Source organism: Heloderma suspectum, chromosome 3 (assembly GCF_057233095.1).
Source record: "Heloderma suspectum isolate Gila_16-S chromosome 3, 16-S_ref, whole genome shotgun sequence".
NCBI lineage: Eukaryota > Metazoa > Chordata > Lepidosauria > Squamata > Helodermatidae > Heloderma > Heloderma suspectum.
The window spans coordinates 317,441,111-317,457,532 of NC_139460.1; the positions used below are offsets into that span (position 1 = coordinate 317,441,111).

General features: G+C 42.8%; 1 protein-coding gene across 6 annotated transcripts in view; it reads left to right on the forward strand.

Moving 5' to 3' along the window:
* The window catches only part of ATP11B (ATPase phospholipid transporting 11B (putative)), a 115,119-nt gene that overhangs the window by 71,013 nt on the left and 27,684 nt on the right, over positions 1 to 16,422 (forward strand). For all 6 annotated transcript variants that reach the window (XM_084847585.1, XM_084847586.1, XM_084847587.1 and 3 more), the window contains 6 exons: positions 2,233 to 2,292; positions 4,411 to 4,538; positions 6,137 to 6,275; positions 10,495 to 10,560; positions 11,805 to 11,908; positions 13,567 to 13,732. In XM_084847585.1, coding sequence (XP_084703711.1) covers positions 2,233 to 2,292; positions 4,411 to 4,538; positions 6,137 to 6,275; positions 10,495 to 10,560; positions 11,805 to 11,908; positions 13,567 to 13,732 — 663 coding nt within the window. The remainder of the gene's footprint in view (positions 1 to 2,232; positions 2,293 to 4,410; positions 4,539 to 6,136; positions 6,276 to 10,494; positions 10,561 to 11,804; positions 11,909 to 13,566; positions 13,733 to 16,422) is intronic.

The following is a 16,422-nucleotide window of genomic DNA, read 5'->3' on the forward strand; positions in this document are numbered from 1 at the left end:
AGGTCCGCATAGTCAAAGCTATGGTTTTCCCAGTAGTAACGTATGGCTATGAGAGCTGGACTATAAGGAAGGCTGAGCGCCGAAGGATTGATCCCTTCGAACTGTGGTGCTGGAGAAGACTCTTATGAGTCCCCTGGACTGCAAGGAGGTCAAATCAGTCAATCCTAAAGGAAATCAACCCTGACTGCTCATTGGAAGGACAGATACTGAAGCTGAAATATTTTGGCCACCAAATGTGAAGAGAAAAGTCACTGGAAAAGTCACTGATGCTGGGAAAGATTGAAGGCAAAAGGAGAAGGGGACAGCAGAGGATGAGATGGCTAGATAGCATCACCGATGCAATGAATATGAACTTGAGCACGCTCCGGGAGAGAGCGGAGGATAGGAAGGCCTGGCGTGCTATGGTCCATGGGGTCACGAAGAGTCGGACACAACTTAACGACTGAGCAACAACATGCAGTTATTTGCATTCCTAAAAATTTAGTAGGAAACATAAAATTAAGGAGATACCTTTAAGTCAGCCTAGCTCATTATTGTTATACCCAGTTTCCCAGGGTCTCAGACAGGACCAGCACAGATGTAACTCTGCCAGTCTCATAACCACAATAAGGTGGTATGGGGTGGACCACAAGCTCTCTCAGTTTGCACATGCATGCATACTCTGTATCCCTCCCATGCACATACTTTTTTTCCCCTCCCTTCCCCTTCTTTTAACCATAGTTTTGCATTACATTTGCACTGACACAAATTGTGGTCACCACAAATGAGGTTCTGTAATAATTTTATTCATTGAATACTTTGACACCCCACTTTTCCTAATAGTTTAAGGTGGGTAATAAAAAGAAAATACAAAAATGCCTCCAAAAAACATAAGAACTAGTATTTATAAAACAAAATAAAAACATATAGGCTTGAACCCTAAGATAAGTTAACTTAAGGGAGTGCACAGGAGGAAAGCTTTTCCCGTTCCATGTTGTTCAGGAGCACCACCACCACCATCCAGGGAAGCTTTTCAGGGGTCACAGGTAGGAGGAGGGTTGGAAGAACTTTCCTTCCAAGAACTTCCCTAAGATAAATGCTGAGTCCCTAACTTATAAGGGAAATGTGGCTTCCATCGATGCACGCATAATACAAACCATGGTTAACAGGCAGGGAAATGGAAGGGATCACTCTGGGCAGGGAGGACGAAGGGGAGGGAGCACGCACTCCCTGTTTGCTGACAGTAATTGATAGAGCTGTTAAGTCTGCACTAGCGTGAAGCCTCAGTATGGGGGTGGGGGAGAACCACTATTGGTCCAAGGGCTACGTTGCCCCCCCTGACAAAACCTGGCAGGCTGAATGATGTCAAGAGTATGGGGCCCTGCCCCAAAGCCCTGCCCCTTCTCATGACATCATCACCCCACCCCCTTTTTACAAGCAGAGAGAAGCACACAGCGGGTCTCTCTCTGCACGGAAAGTGACCCCGCCGGCACTTGCAGAAGCTGACTCCTGCAGGCACCATCCGAGCAGGACGGAAAGGAACTTGGCCAGGACTTGCAGTAGCCAGCTTCAGCAAGCCCCAGCTGAGTTGTATGGGGAATCTCCAGCTTATCTCTGAACTCTGGAATGTTGTGTGGGAGAACATTTTGGTTTATCATGAACAGTGGCCACCCCATTCAAGGAGCAGTTTTCTTTTAGTCCAGACATCTTTTGTTGTTGTTGTTGTTCAGTCGTTCAGTCGTGTCCGACTCTTTGTGACCCCATGGACCATAGCACGCCAGGCCTTCCTGTCCTGCGCTCTCTCCCGGAGTGTGCTCAAGTCCATATTCATTGCATCAGTGATGCTATCTAGCCATCTCATCCTCTGCCGTCCCCTTCTCCTTTTGCCTTCAGTCTTTCCCAGCATCAGGATCTTTTCCAGAGAGTTTTCTCTTCACCAAAATAGTTGAGCTTCAGCTTCAGTATCTGTCCTTCCAATGAGCACTCAGGGTTGATTTCCTTTAGGAAGACATTATCTTTTATCAGTAGTTAATTATTTCTTACTACTCTAGTCCTGGATTTGATGGTATTTAAAATTAAGAATCAGTAGGATTAGGGTTTACCCTTTCCCCCTTCGATTCCTAATTGAGGTAGTGTTCTGGTTTACAGTATATGAACTTAAATATCTTCTTGCCATATTCAAGATATGTTGGTTTTTCTTCAGAACTTGGTGTCTTATGTCCCTAACTGGTTGTGTTGCTTTTTGTTTTCCAGAATGTGTGCTTTATTACACCACAGTTTTTATATCAGTTCTTTTGTTTGTTTTCACAACAAGTAAGTATTCAGTTGCATTTCTTCCTTCCCTCTCCTGCTCCCCCATTTATGGGTGGGTATATGAATACCCATGAACACCCATGAATAACATTTTATATTATACAGTAGATGAAATTGAATTGCTGTTGCTGACAGCCAGATTATCCTTCAGTAACATCTCAGTATCCCCACTTGGGGCTTGATACCTTTTAAAGTTCTTATTAGTAAAGTTGTAGGAGTGTATATGAGAGCTATTCTGTTTCTGTGGGGAAGCATTTTATTTTCAGAGTCACACAGGTGAAAATAGAATCAGGGGTTATTTAAGAACTTCATTTAAGAACTGTTTAAGAACAGACTGAGACTCACGCAAGTGAAGTTATATCTATTTTAGGATGAGCTGGTTGGGTGTCAGTATCATCCAAGGAATGTTCTCTAGCATTAGGGACTTCTAGAAAGCACAACAAATGGAGGTATGCTAGAGAGCTGAAAAAACTATGAATAGATTTTTCTTTACATCTAGGGCCAAGTTGCCACAAATGCAGTCAGGCCAAGAAAGCGGGGGTGGGGGGGACAGAATATCAGATGGGGGGAGCAATCCTATGGCTGCTAGTTAGTGGCTAGACCACCATAGGGTATCTGGTTTTCCGGGTACTGACTTTGGAGCCCATGCTCTGAGGTTGGTTCCCAGAGAACCGAGCTTCCCCCTGTTCCATGCTCTGAAGAAGAGCACGGAGCGGCAAAACAGGGCGTTCTGGGGGGTGTTCTGGGGCAGGGAAGGCAGAAATGCTGGAACGACATATCCTATGTGTCATCTGGCAGTCTCCTCCCTCGCTCCACCTTCCCGCGGCTAGACAGCTGAAATTGGCTGTCTAGCTGCAAATGCAGAGCAGAAGTGCGGAGGGAGCAATCCCCTCTGTGCTTCTCCTGCCCTGCATTGGATAGGCGGTCGCCTCTGAGTTCATAGGCAGCCGCCTATCCCCATAGGATTGTGCCCTTAGAAAATTTAGATTTATGGTATGGGTTTTGCCTGCTTTTACCCATCTGTTATTTCTTTAAGGTACCCCTGCCACTGCTTGCTCTTACCCCTTTCTATGTTTGTGGCATGTCTTGTTTTCTGTCATACTTGTTCCCCACTTTTCCTCCAGGAGCTCAAGGTAGCATGCAGAATTAGCTCATTTTAACCACTGAACGGGCTGTGAAATAGGTTAGGCTTGGGCTAACAGCAGCTTCACATCTCATGCAGAAAATCCATTGCTGAGTGTACACTGGTGTTTCCCAGAGTGCATGCGCAATGTAGCTGATACAGAGAGAGAGGGGCGGGGTCACCCAAGTAGATGCATCTGGCAACCCTGATTAGGTGATTTTGAGAGTGAGGGAGATGATAGCTGAGTGGGGATTTCAGCCTGCCTTTTTCTATACCCAATTCCAGCATTTTAGCCACTTTACCAGCTGGTTAGCTAACATAAAGAGGAAGCAGGGGAACACTAGACAACCTCCTCACCCCTTCCTGATTTACGGGTTTTCTAATGGGTTGGTTCCAACTGAGGGCTTGTACATGCATTTGCACTCGTCTCGGGGCTTTGCCCCAGAAGCACTGTATCGCGGCCACATGCAGACCAGGGACAGCGGGGCTGGGTGCGTAAGCAAGGCCCGAATTGGATCCAACCAAATGAGAGTTAGGATCTTTCATCAACAGAGTTTTCTAGAGCTTAAACTGGGATGAAACCTGACTTTACCCTAATAAATCCTTCCCTTGGGTACTCTACTAGAGTGATCGTTATTTGCTTTAGAGGTGTATGTAGGTTTTACCAAGGAGTGGGGTGAACTCTTGATATTCACTAGTTGTTATAGTCTAAAATATTGTAAGCTGAAATGGGAGCACATATATGCATATATGTTTTATTATGTTGCATCGTTGACAGGTGTGAATGTCTTCTGGCTATGACAAAACCTGATTTGTTGATTGCTCTTAGCTGAGCCTCTTGACTAGATGAGCTTTGGCTAATGGGTGTTATAGAAATGTAATAAAATAACAACAACAACAATAATAACAACAATAACAACAACAACAATGGACATCCTTTCTCCTGTTTCGGCATTTTTAAAAAACACTAATTCTCCATCTTTCTCACTTTTCAGACTCTGTATGACAGTGTATATCTGACTTTGTACAACATTTGTTTCACTTCCCTGCCAGTCCTCATGTACAGTCTGTTTGAGCAGCATGTGCACCCTCATGTATTACAAAGCAAGCCAACACTTTATCGGTAAGCATGCTCTTTTGGGGGAGTGTTATGCTTGCAAATGATGATTCCACCAGTGGTGGAAAATAAGCCCCTTCAGAAACTATTTGTTAAAGTGCCAACCCTTAGTTTGCTTAGACTATCCCAACATGTCTGTTTTCATGTAACCCGCTGATTCTCTTCTTTTGAAACTTGAGAATAATCCAGGTGTTATTGGGCCACATCTCAGTGGTAGAGCACATACTTTGCATGTGCCAGGTTCAATCCTGCCATCTCTGGTTAAAGGATCCTGGGCAACAAGATTGGGAAAGACGTCTGCCTGAGATTTGGAAAGCCCTTGCAAGCCAAGGTAGACCATATTAGGCTAAATGGGCCAAGAGTCAGACTGTAAAAGGTAGTAGTGAGCAACCTCAGCCTAATTTCAGAAGCCCTCTCTACAAGCGAAAAGTTCAGACCACTGACAAGAGTGAACTGTCCCTCCCCCAGCAGCTTGCTAGACGGGGAAGGAAAAAGAGAAAAGGGGTAGCAGTAAGAAAGAAAAGGTGTGGCCCACTCACTTCTGGCTCTTATCCTGCCCCTTGCTGTCCTTTGCTCTGCCCACCACTGGCATGCAGGCGCCGATAGATCACACTCCAAAGGAATGTGACCCTCAACAGAAAAATCGTTTCCCACCCCTGGTACAAGGCAACTGTATGTTAATATGGTCAGTTTTTAATAATTTTTAGGAGCATGAGTGTTGGTGCGGAAGAACACCAGGTATCTGTCCTCTTCCTTCCTCCTTAGATCAGAGAATTTGTAGCCATACTGTTCTCGAAGGAGGAGACACAGCAGAAGCAAAATCTTTTTTTCTTTGCTTTAGTGAACTTTTGAACCTAGTGGTTCTAGTTGGATATGGCGGCTCAGAGCAAAACCTCAATATAGATAGTTTAAATGTCCAGATGGATAGCTGGCTGGCTGCCTGCCTCATTTGATGAGGGAGGTCAGTTGTAAATGGGGGTTTTTGAGCTCTGAAAACAAAGATGACACAGTATGCTTAAACTTGTATTATAGGTTTTGTTAATTTAAGGCTTTGCCAGAGGATGTTTTATTAATTTAAGGGGGAGGGGGTGGTGAGACCTATTGCAAAAAGGCAACAAAGAAATGAACCTGTGATCAAGCGATTCTAAAGTATGAAATATACTACTTGATCTGCTAAAATATATTTTATTTAAATGCTGCCACCTCTAAAGCCATCAAGCAAGCTGATTATATTTTGACAAATTGAAAGCTGGCTCATTGACTAAGGAATGTTGCAGGAGAACTGAAGAATGGGGCAAGTTAACTAGGATCAGCCACAGTCTCTCTCCCCCACCCCCCAGCACATAGTATTGAGTTATCTTTACTTGTCATGAGGTCAGCACATTATAGTACAAAAGGTGCCTGGTCCCATTGAACTTTGCAACCGTCTTTCTTGTTGTTCATCCCAGTATCACTTAACAGGGCAGTGATTTTCGAGGCTGTACCAAAATATCAAAAGATATGGAATGATAGTATGACAAATACCTAAGAAATCAAAATGAACTTACTGTTATTCGGAAAGTAGCAGTAAAGACCTTGTACTATTTCCCCTTTCCTCTCTACAGAGACATCTGTAAAAATGCCCACTTGGGCTTTAAACCTTTCCTTTACTGGACCTTCTTGGGATTTTGCCACGCATTTGTTTTCTTCTTTGGCTCATATCTTCTGATGGGGGAAGACACGTCTTTGCTAGGAAATGGCCAGGTAAGGTAGAATGCAAGCAGACTTTGCAGTCGTATGTTTTGATATGTTTGGAATATTTCTGAGAAGCTAATGCTGTGTAGACTGCAAAATCACTGTCAGGCTTATGTAAACTGTACGTGGTTTGCGCTAGTGAGCATTTCTTATGCAGAGTAGAAGTAGAATTAAGCTCTTATTAAGGATGGAGGAGAAATTTCTCGCTTCCCTAACTAATACACGAACTGGAATGTGATTAACTTTCACTTCTCACACTTCTCTAAATGTTGTGGTGCAGTTCTCTGATCTAAACTGGTGTGTACACAGGCACACATTAGGGGGAAATTGCATACAAAAATGCAGTGAGAGGCAGACTGACTGAGAGATTGTGACTTGCCTAAGCCTACCTTGTGAGTTCACAACAGAGGCAATGTTTAAACCAGTAACTTCCTGGTTCAGAACTCGGTCACTTAGCCACAGCATTCCTTCAGCTTAGCAGGGAAGGAGCAGAGTGCCTGCATTACTACTTGTCTGTGGATGCATAGAATGGGTTATGGGAAATATTGGTGGTATCCCAGGATATATAGTTTAGTATCTTGTTTCTCCATTACTCAAGTGCCATTGCAATGTGATCAGCTGTTCCTGGCAGTTGATGCAACCTTAGTACCAACGTGTGCCACTTCTGAACTAATTCAGTAGCGTGACCTTCAGGGCCCCCCCCCCCCCTTTTCAGCTGCACATTCCCAACATATCTTTATAGGAAGAAGCTCATCCAATCCCTCTGTTAAGGCATGTTCTTTGCGACTCATGCACAGCCTTAATACTCCAGATATTAACTCTTTCTGCCCTTCATTGGCAGTTCAGGCACAAGCATTTAGAATCATAGAATAGTAAGGTTGGAAGGGGCCTATAAGACAATCGAGTCCAACCCCCTGCTCAATGCAGGAATCCAAGTCAGAGCATCCCTGACAGATGCTCAAAATGGAGACTGTTTGGCAATACCTCAGCTCCAAAGTTGCCACAAGAATTCCTGTGATTCTTGTGACATTACAACTGTACAGCTGACCAAACTACCCCAGGGTGAACTTGGTTTTATGTGTTGCCCTGCCAAGTGGTAAGGAGGACTTTCTCACAAATCAGGTGTGGTAAAACTGTCTTGGTGTGTTGTTCCATCATGACAGAATTTCTTCTCCCTTCTGATGGGATCTTATCACCCAGCCTTAGCTTGAGTAGAAAATGACAGAGTTGTTTAACCCTTAATTTTTACACTGTTGAAATATACTAGGAAAGAATGCAAGTTGCTATATGTAAATGTCTCTATAGGATTGATAGCCTTATGCTGTAATGCTGTACTTCAATTTTGATCTTTTAGTTTCCTTTCCCCCCTTTTTCACGCTGTGCATGTCGTCAGATATTGAAACCTAACAGGCAAATGGTATGAGTCTGTGCTGCAAGAATAAAGATATGGAAAACATCAGATACCAGATATTTTTGTATCTGTGTTAAAAAAAAAAAAATGCAGCATACATTCTCCTTGAATACATTAAAAAAAATGGTGGGGGACAAACAGCACTGTGTGAGGAAAGTCTATTATGTGTTTGGTGAAATTGTATTCCAGCAGTACATCTGTACTATAATTCTTCAACCTTTTAAAATCTCTTATTTCTCAAGTTTGGTTTGTCTGGAGTAGAAAAAGTGACACACACACACCCCACTAATTCAGACTACATCATTTAAGAGCTGTCTGCATCAGCAGACTGAGGGTATTTCTTACTTGCTAAGAAATGCAGAGGACAAAGCAATGAGCCTAACAGGTCAAGTTTGTGCTAGATTTCTTCTCTTCTCCCCCTGCACCCACCCCCACCCCCCACCTTGTGGCTGATTGTGAATGTTTATAAGAATCCTACTCTCCTCCATGGAATAGTGTTACCATAGCAACCAGTTGCGGATACGCAGTAGCTCCTGCTTGCTGACAAGGGAGAGCTCTCTGCAGACAAGCCATTCATTATATGGACGGGACACATATGCCAAACCTTGAGCAAGCACAGAGATTGTCCTGGTTGGCAGCTTTCACGGATCTTCAGTTGCCCGGCTGCTGATGGCAATCCAAGGGATGGAAATAAGGACATCCATCCACTTCTGGAGGGAAGACTTGCCATGCAGTTTATAGGGAGAAGGCAAGAGTATAAACCTGTCTATGGAGTGTGGAATTCACCTCCTCTTTAGCACACTGTGGTGACTCCCCCTGTCCTAAGTTTCTGCCTTGGGATAACTTCCCCATTTTACTATGGGCCAAAAGTTCCAATTCCTTGAGGTCCTTTTCTGGCCTGAAATCAGTACAGCACAAAGGGTTTCTTCCTCCCCTTTCACTATAGGGTGGTGTGTAAGTAGGTGTTGTCAATTAGCAAAGACCTCCAAAACCCTCCCACACACTGGATTTTTCTTTAAAAAGGATAAACACTTGCTAAGTTCATGAATGGGTCTTATGACTGTAATAAGAATTCATTACAAAACAAACAAAACAATGTTATTTTACAAGATTATTTTACATGAGCCAAAGATGGTAAATCAAATGGGAAGAAGCCATTCTTAAACTAATACATCCTAGATATTTCAGGAAATAGGCCTCTTCCTTTAGAATTGCCTGCCAGACATTTTGGACAACTCCCATCAGCTCCAGCCAGCCTGGGCAATGGTCAGGGATTCAAAACATCTGGAGAGCATGAAGTTGAGGAAGCAGGGATGGTCTCTCTCTCTCTCTCTCTCTCTCTCTCTCTCTCTCACTCACACACACACACACACACCCATTGCTGGAGCCCATCACCCCCACCCGGCCACACCTCCTACCCCCTTACCTCTGCCGCCACCTGCCCTCTGACTTGCTCTCAGGGTGATCCAGAGGGTGGGCAGGCAAGCTCTCTGAAGAGCTGCGTCGGCCAGAAAAAGCAGCCAGCGTGACTCTTCAGGACCCAAGTGCCTGGCTCTGTGGGGGTGCTTCCTCAGAGCCAGGCATTGTAGGAGGGTGTCCGAGGAGATTGCCTGTGTGCTGCTGGGTGGGTGACAGCTGCAGAGAGCCCAGTCTGCCCCACTCTCCCTCTGTGGCAAATGCTGGAGAAGGAGGGTGACCGGTGGAGCTCTCCAGAGGACCCGGTGCAGTGTCACCTCGCTGGAGCACAGCAGCGGCTGGGAGGCCTTCTTGCCAGGGATAGGCGAAGCACACAGCACAGTGCTCTGCCACCTGAGGATTCACTCCACCTCATGGGAGGACTGGCCCTGTGGGGAAGGCACCTTTCTGTTGACTCCAGTTTACTCAAATTTCTTCCCCAGAGTTTCTGGCTGGACTCGGTCATTGACTACATATCTTCAGTTAGTTACCCCTTGGAATGATAATGGCCAAGGCTTTTGCATCTGAAGAGGTTTCCTGTCTGCTCTTGGCTAAGATGAGATCACTGAAATTAAACTTGGAATGTTGTTTCATGTAAACCTTCAGAGTGTAAGAGCGGAAACCAAACTTTGGGGAAATATTTCTTAATTGTTGCTTACAGTTATCTGTGGGGTGAAATAGTTACATTTTACCACACGGGAGAATTTACATTGTCATCTAAATCTGATAAGGATTTGAATTAATTTAGTCCACACTGTTTGTTTGGGTTCCAGAAAGTATGCATAACTTTACTTAATACAGAAACAAAACAAAAACCGTATATTTATGATAGACTTTTGGTTCAACCATTAAAAGTTTAGAACCGTATAAGTTCTAAGTCTACCATTATTTTTGAATTTTGGAGGATGTGATTTTTAAAATCTACATGTGATGCTGCATTGTAGAAAATCCCACCATTTCCATAATTACAGGCTAATTGCTTTCACACTGAAGTAGAATTTTTGATTAACTGGGTATTCATGCATAATTGGCTGATCAATGTTACTTCCCTGTAGTCTTATTTTCTTTGGGATTTTAAAATCTGTTTCCTTAAACTTGTAATGGCTTATGAAGGAAGATTACTTGTCCAGTGGGGATCTAAATTTGTAACTCATACATTTCCCATTTTGCTTCACACTTTTCCTTCTTGCTTTACTACATTGGACTAAATGGACAAGTGAGCATTCCACATTTCTGAGATTCCAGTAGAATTAATTTCATCATTGTAGCTACGCTGTCTGTAGCTGCAATCATTGCACACAGAGTTAAATAACTTCCTCCTGGTTAATGCATTACATCTTTTTTGTTGTTGTTCCTTTTTAGATGTTTGGAAACTGGACATTTGGTACCCTGGTCTTCACAGTTATGGTTATAACAGTTACGATGAAGGTATGTATGTATGTATGTATTACATTGCTATACTACCCAATAGCCAAAGCTCTCTGGGCGGTTCACAGAAATTAAAACCACAAAGTACAGCACAAAAACAATATAAAATATAAAAACTTAAAACTACAGTATAAAAATTCAACTAGAATACAAACCTAGCATCAATGCGGAGATTTAAAATACAGTAACAGGTTTAAAACAACAAAGCTAGGACACTAAAATGCTGGGAAAACAAAAAGGTCTTTACCTGGTGCCGGAAAGGGGTGCCAGGCAAAGCACTGTAGCAAGCGGTGCAGTTATGACTTCACTGTATGTTACTGTTCTTCATTTTCAAACATTGCAGAAACTGTTTTCAAAAAGCAAGTGTTCATGTTTCAGTTCTGATTTCAGGTTCAAACAGAATGTCAACATTTAAATGCGGGCTGAGCTGAACAGTCATCTGTTTTTTCTTTTTCACATTAAAAATTCCCCTTTCAATGAGGTCGAATTGTTTCACTGGAAAAAATAGGCATTCTCTGCAACATCTGTCTTTGGAGGCTATTTTAAGGAGAGCTTCTCAGCCTTGAACGTATGACGTTCTCAGGCAAGCCTTAAGGAATGCAAGAGCTGGAAGAACCGTATATTCCTCCCATGAGCCCTAATCAAGTGCACTGGAAGATTCCTTTGAAGGGAAGCTGTGCAGCTCCTGACCTAGACCAAAGGGACACAGCTTGGGGAAGACTCCGAGCTTCATGCCTGAAAGCTGCATGGCCACCCAGATAGTCCCAAAGGATCCAGCTTGGGGAATCTCTGAAGCCCGAATGAGCTGCCTGCTCTTTATAAATACCTTGTGGAAGTCCCCATCCCCTGGTCCATGGGCTTGTTCCTATCCCCTGTATCAGATACTTCTTTGACGAAGAATTGGCCTATCACTTGACCCACGTATGAGCTTTTTCAGGAAGGAACTGTTCACATGGTAACCTAAACTGTCATTTAGGTCTTACGATTTCTAGGCCCACTTCAAGGTTTTGTGAACAACTGGGATTGAGAATTACCATTTACCAATAAGACTATGCAGAATGATCACAAGCTGCAGTTTTGAGGCCACTAACATTCTTAATTACACGTTAACTGCGACTTATGGTATATTTTCACCCTGTGACACATTTTTATTTCATTTTTTAGAGGAAAATAACATATTAATCAAATGTCCTAGCTGTCTGATAAACACATGCCAACTTTCTTGTTTTCTTATGTGTTTTTAGATGGCCTTAGAGACTCATTTCTGGACATGGATAAACCATTTTGTTACCTGGGGTTCAATTGTCTTTTACTTTGCATTCTCCTTGTTCTATGGTGGGATTATCTGGTAAGTGCGTGTGTCTGCATGCACACAAGACAGTGGAATTTACCTGCCTAACTTCTTGTCCTTGTAGTGTATGGTCTTTGAGGTTGGGGTGGGAATATTCCATGAATGTACTGAAGTAGACTTCACATGCTTTTGGCCACTTTGGTAGTTTTGGCCCTGTAGCGCTCTTCAAGTACTTGAAAGGTTGTCACAGAGAGGAAGGCCAGGATCTCTTCTCGATCATCCCAGAGTGCAGGACACAGAATAATGGGCTCAAGTTACAGGAAGCCAGATTCAAGCTGAACATCAGGAAAAAACTTCCTGACTGTTAGAGCAATATGACAATGGAACCAATTCCCTAGGGAGGTGGTGGGCTCTCCCACACTGGAGGCGTTCAAGACGAGGCTGGACAGCCATCTGTCGGGGATGCTCTTGGATTCCTGCATTGAGCAAGGGGTTGGACTTGATGGCCTTGTAGGCCCCTTCCAACCCTACTATTCTATGATTCTATGATATTTCTATTCATCAACAGGAATAAGTGACGCCCCAGATTTGAAAAGACCACCAGCAAGTAGACTGCACCTTTAGTGCTATATAGCCAGAGAAACGCAGTGTGTTGTCACTTTACTTGCCTAAGCAGCCAAGCCTCAGCCCTGTAGACAACATCAGCAGAATGACAAAGCATTTTAAAAAAATTGGGACATACTGCTTTGTGAAAACTGGTTTAGAGATCCTTCAAAATTATCTATGTATTAAGCCTTTAAGAAAGAGATACATTCCAGCATTTAATAGATGATGTTCTAGGACATACTCCTGTCTAGTTTTTGCACCCCCATTCTCACACCAAGGATTACTGCCCAATCTCCTCTCCCCATCATTGCACATTGCATAAAGGATCTTCCCTGTTTGGTATTAGCTGTATTCTGCAGTAGCTATCTTATGCTGGCATCAGAAGCAGGGTATTTCAGGAAACTTCCCATATTTGTTTCCTAACCTTTCAGTTTAACATGTTTTGTTAAAGGCTTTCCATGTTCACCCAAGCTCCAACATGCTGGGAAATTACGCATGTTAAGGGAAATGCCCTTAACAAAATGTTTTATTTAGTCAAAATGGATATGGTATGATATCGCGTGCTGTGGCTAGTTCTAGCTTCACTACTACTTTGGAGCTCAATGGCTGTCAGTGGCAGAGTGGTGGACCCAAGTTCCAGATTTTTCTACCTCAAAATTGGCCCTACACTTTTGGACCTCCCTCCCAAGGGTGATAAGACCATAAGAAGAGCCATGCTGGATCAGACCAAGAGTCCATGTAGTCCAGTATTCTGTTCACACAGTGAACCAGCTGTCAACCATATGACCTCATCACTGCTGGTTTAAAAAACACCCCAAAACTCTTCAGACACATTTATTCCAGTCTGTCTTTGGTTGAGTTGTGTGGTACTCGGGGAGAATCTTTACCTGCTGCTGAGTTTTATTTTTGAAACTAATCATATTTTTTATTATCGTAGTCTTATAAGCCACCTTGTGAGGGCAGTGTGTTTTGAAAGGTGGGTTAAAATATTTAAAATAAATAATAAATATTTTAGCCAAAGGTATGAACAAATATTCTGTGTTTTGAATTTCTTTTTCTTCTCTGTTCACTGACCTCCATTTTCTTGTGTGTATCTTTTTAAATTCTAGGCCGTTTTTGCACACTCAAGACATGTACTTCGTATTTGTTCAGTTGCTATCCAGTGGCTCTGCTTGGTTTGCCATAATCATCATAGTTGTCGCTTGTTTGTTTCTCGATGTTGTGAAAAAAGCACTGTACAGACACCTGCAACCCACGAGTACAGAAAAAGCCCAGGTAACCTGTTTTTACATATGGTTTGTGTAACATTAAAAGAGGAGGCCTTATTAGAGATATTGAATCTTCTAGCCTTTCTCTGTGTGTGTCCTGAAACCTTACCTGTGATTCTTGGTTAAATTACTGTGATCCTTTAGTATGGAAAACAGAAATTTCCTTCTACATGGCAGCATTTAAATTGTGAATGCCAGTTCCCTGTCAGTCTCTTGGCTATGTTGGAATGTAAATGAAAGTATTAATATTGCCCAAGGATGGAAGTTTCAGATCAAAATATTTATAGTTTGAGGTACAGATTTATTAGCAGCTAACAGCTCATTTATGTAAATTGATCTAGCTCTGGCCATGCCAGTATAATTGATTACCAACTGCTTATCAGTAGTGATTGCCACAACCCCTCATTGATGGGTGATCTCATAATGTACTTCAGCATCAAGGAATGCTGGGAACCATGGGAGCTCCATTTTTCCATGGTTCCCAGTTCCAGGGCTTCAGTCCCTGCTGTGGCATAACCTAGATCCATTCCCATTATTTCCCCTTGCCCCTGGGCAGTTGCCTATAGAAATGGGGGTGGAGGAAAATATTTGGAATCCCTGAGGTAACACCATGACAGGACATGAGGCATTTATGTGTCTTCTTTTGTATTAGGGCAAACCCCAGACAGTCTGAGCTTCAATCTGAAATAATCTGGGGAGGGTGGGGAGAATGCCTAAAATCTGACATCTGGACTCCCCCTCCCTACATTTCTGAATTTCCCACTTTCTTTGCCAGGTTCCTTTAGATATACCACTCTCCTGCACCAGTATTTTTTTGTGGGAGGCCTTGCTTTAGTGCTGATGGACGTTGTTTCCTGGTTCAGAATGGCCTCTGTCCAATGGGTTCTGGCATTTCAGTGGTAGAGGAGAGGTCAGCTGGTGCCATGGTTCATAGGATAAGGGCATAAGCATTGTAGCACATCCTATAAATGTTCACCCCAAGCTTTCCTTCTACATTTCAATTCAGGTTCAGGGAACTTCCTTGGTCAATTACCAATTTTTAAAAATTGGGCAAAATACATGCCCATTTCATACACCCACATACTCAAAGGCATTTACATGTGTGTTAGCATTGTCCACCACACAGTCAAACATGTAGGGGTATAATTCCCCATTCAGCAGACAGCAGCAGAATGAACGCAGAAGACCCCTTCTTTCCCAGGCAAGCAAAGCTGGCATGTGAAGATGAGATGCCTCCTCTGTTAGCCTTTGAGGGTGGTTTGTTCTTTCTTGGTGAGACTTACATAAGAGAGTTCTTGGCAATTGCCAAAATAGAGTTCTTGGATCTGTTTGCTCTTTTGAAACAAGATTAATCCAGCAGCAGTTGGCTCTTCCTAGCAGTTTCTGGCTTCTTCTTTAGCAGTAACTCTTGCACTGCAGTGATGTCTTTCTGGTAAGAAATTCTACTTGTAGACATGGAGAACCAGATTTACCAAAGGCATAGTGGTTCATATTAGGTTGAGAGCTTTGAAGGGCTACATGAAATGAAGAAAGAGCCTAGTTTAGATTACCTGCTAGCATTTTCCCATTCTTATTTTTTTAGTGATTGACATATTAATCCTTGCCTGATGTTTCAAATGCCACAAAGCCTCAAGCTATACCAGTGGCTGTTCAGAAGCTGTAGTTAACTCTGCCCTTCCCAACACAATCCATTTACAATTAATGCCTTTTTGAAGACAGGAGGAATTTGTGGCATGGAATAACGTTCTATACAATCAGAGTGACTTACATGCTGCTTTGAGTGGCAGGCTCATAAACTGAAGGAAACCTCTAGTCATGTTAATGTCAATACTTGTCTTGAATGCTACTATGGAGGGAGGGAGAGAGAGAGAGAGAGAGTTTGGTGGGGGCATTTCAGATGTGTGTAGGCATTTTATTTTCCTCATCTTCTCTATGATAGGCAGACCATTAACTTGCCCTGACTTTTGTGTATGTGGCAGTATTGAATCTTACTGGAAAAGTCCAATTCCTGTTTCTTAAATAATAATGTCAGCACATATTAGTGTAACTTTATTAGGCCAACTCTAACATCACAATTTTGCAACCTTTGAGCTGGTCTAATAAAGGTATTACATCATTAAGGATTCTGGAATTTTTCTTATGGCCAGGAAGGCTACTTTTGCTTTTTGTATTGTCAAAACAGCAACTAATATTTGCAGATTACTTATAATTATCTTTCAGTACCTTCATGGCTCTCCAGCAGCCTGTGGCATGCTCTGCTCACCAGTAAATTAATGAAAAGTGATATTTGCAATGATGGAATGTTTCATTTAAACTGCATCTGGAAACTTCTGTCATTTTTCCGAACTGCCCAGAGAGTTTTGGCTTGGGGTGGTATAGAAAAATAATAAATAAAATCAAATGTTGAAGAAAAACAGCCATATTAGATTCAGTCTCTCCTTTCCCAGCTATGTGGAATCATGCCTTGCCAAACCTACTTAAAACATCAGTGTGGGCTTCCTGGCTTTGTACAATGGATGCAAAATGCATTCAGTTTATTTTCTATCTGCATTGTTGCAGGCAACTCTCAAACATAACATCATAAGGTGAAAATGAAACTTCGTTACTTAAGAGTAGCACTTTTTCTTCCAGGAGAAGTACCGTGCCTGCTATATTTTGTGGCCCTACTCATGCAAGTAGCTCATTCCACTTGAGTTT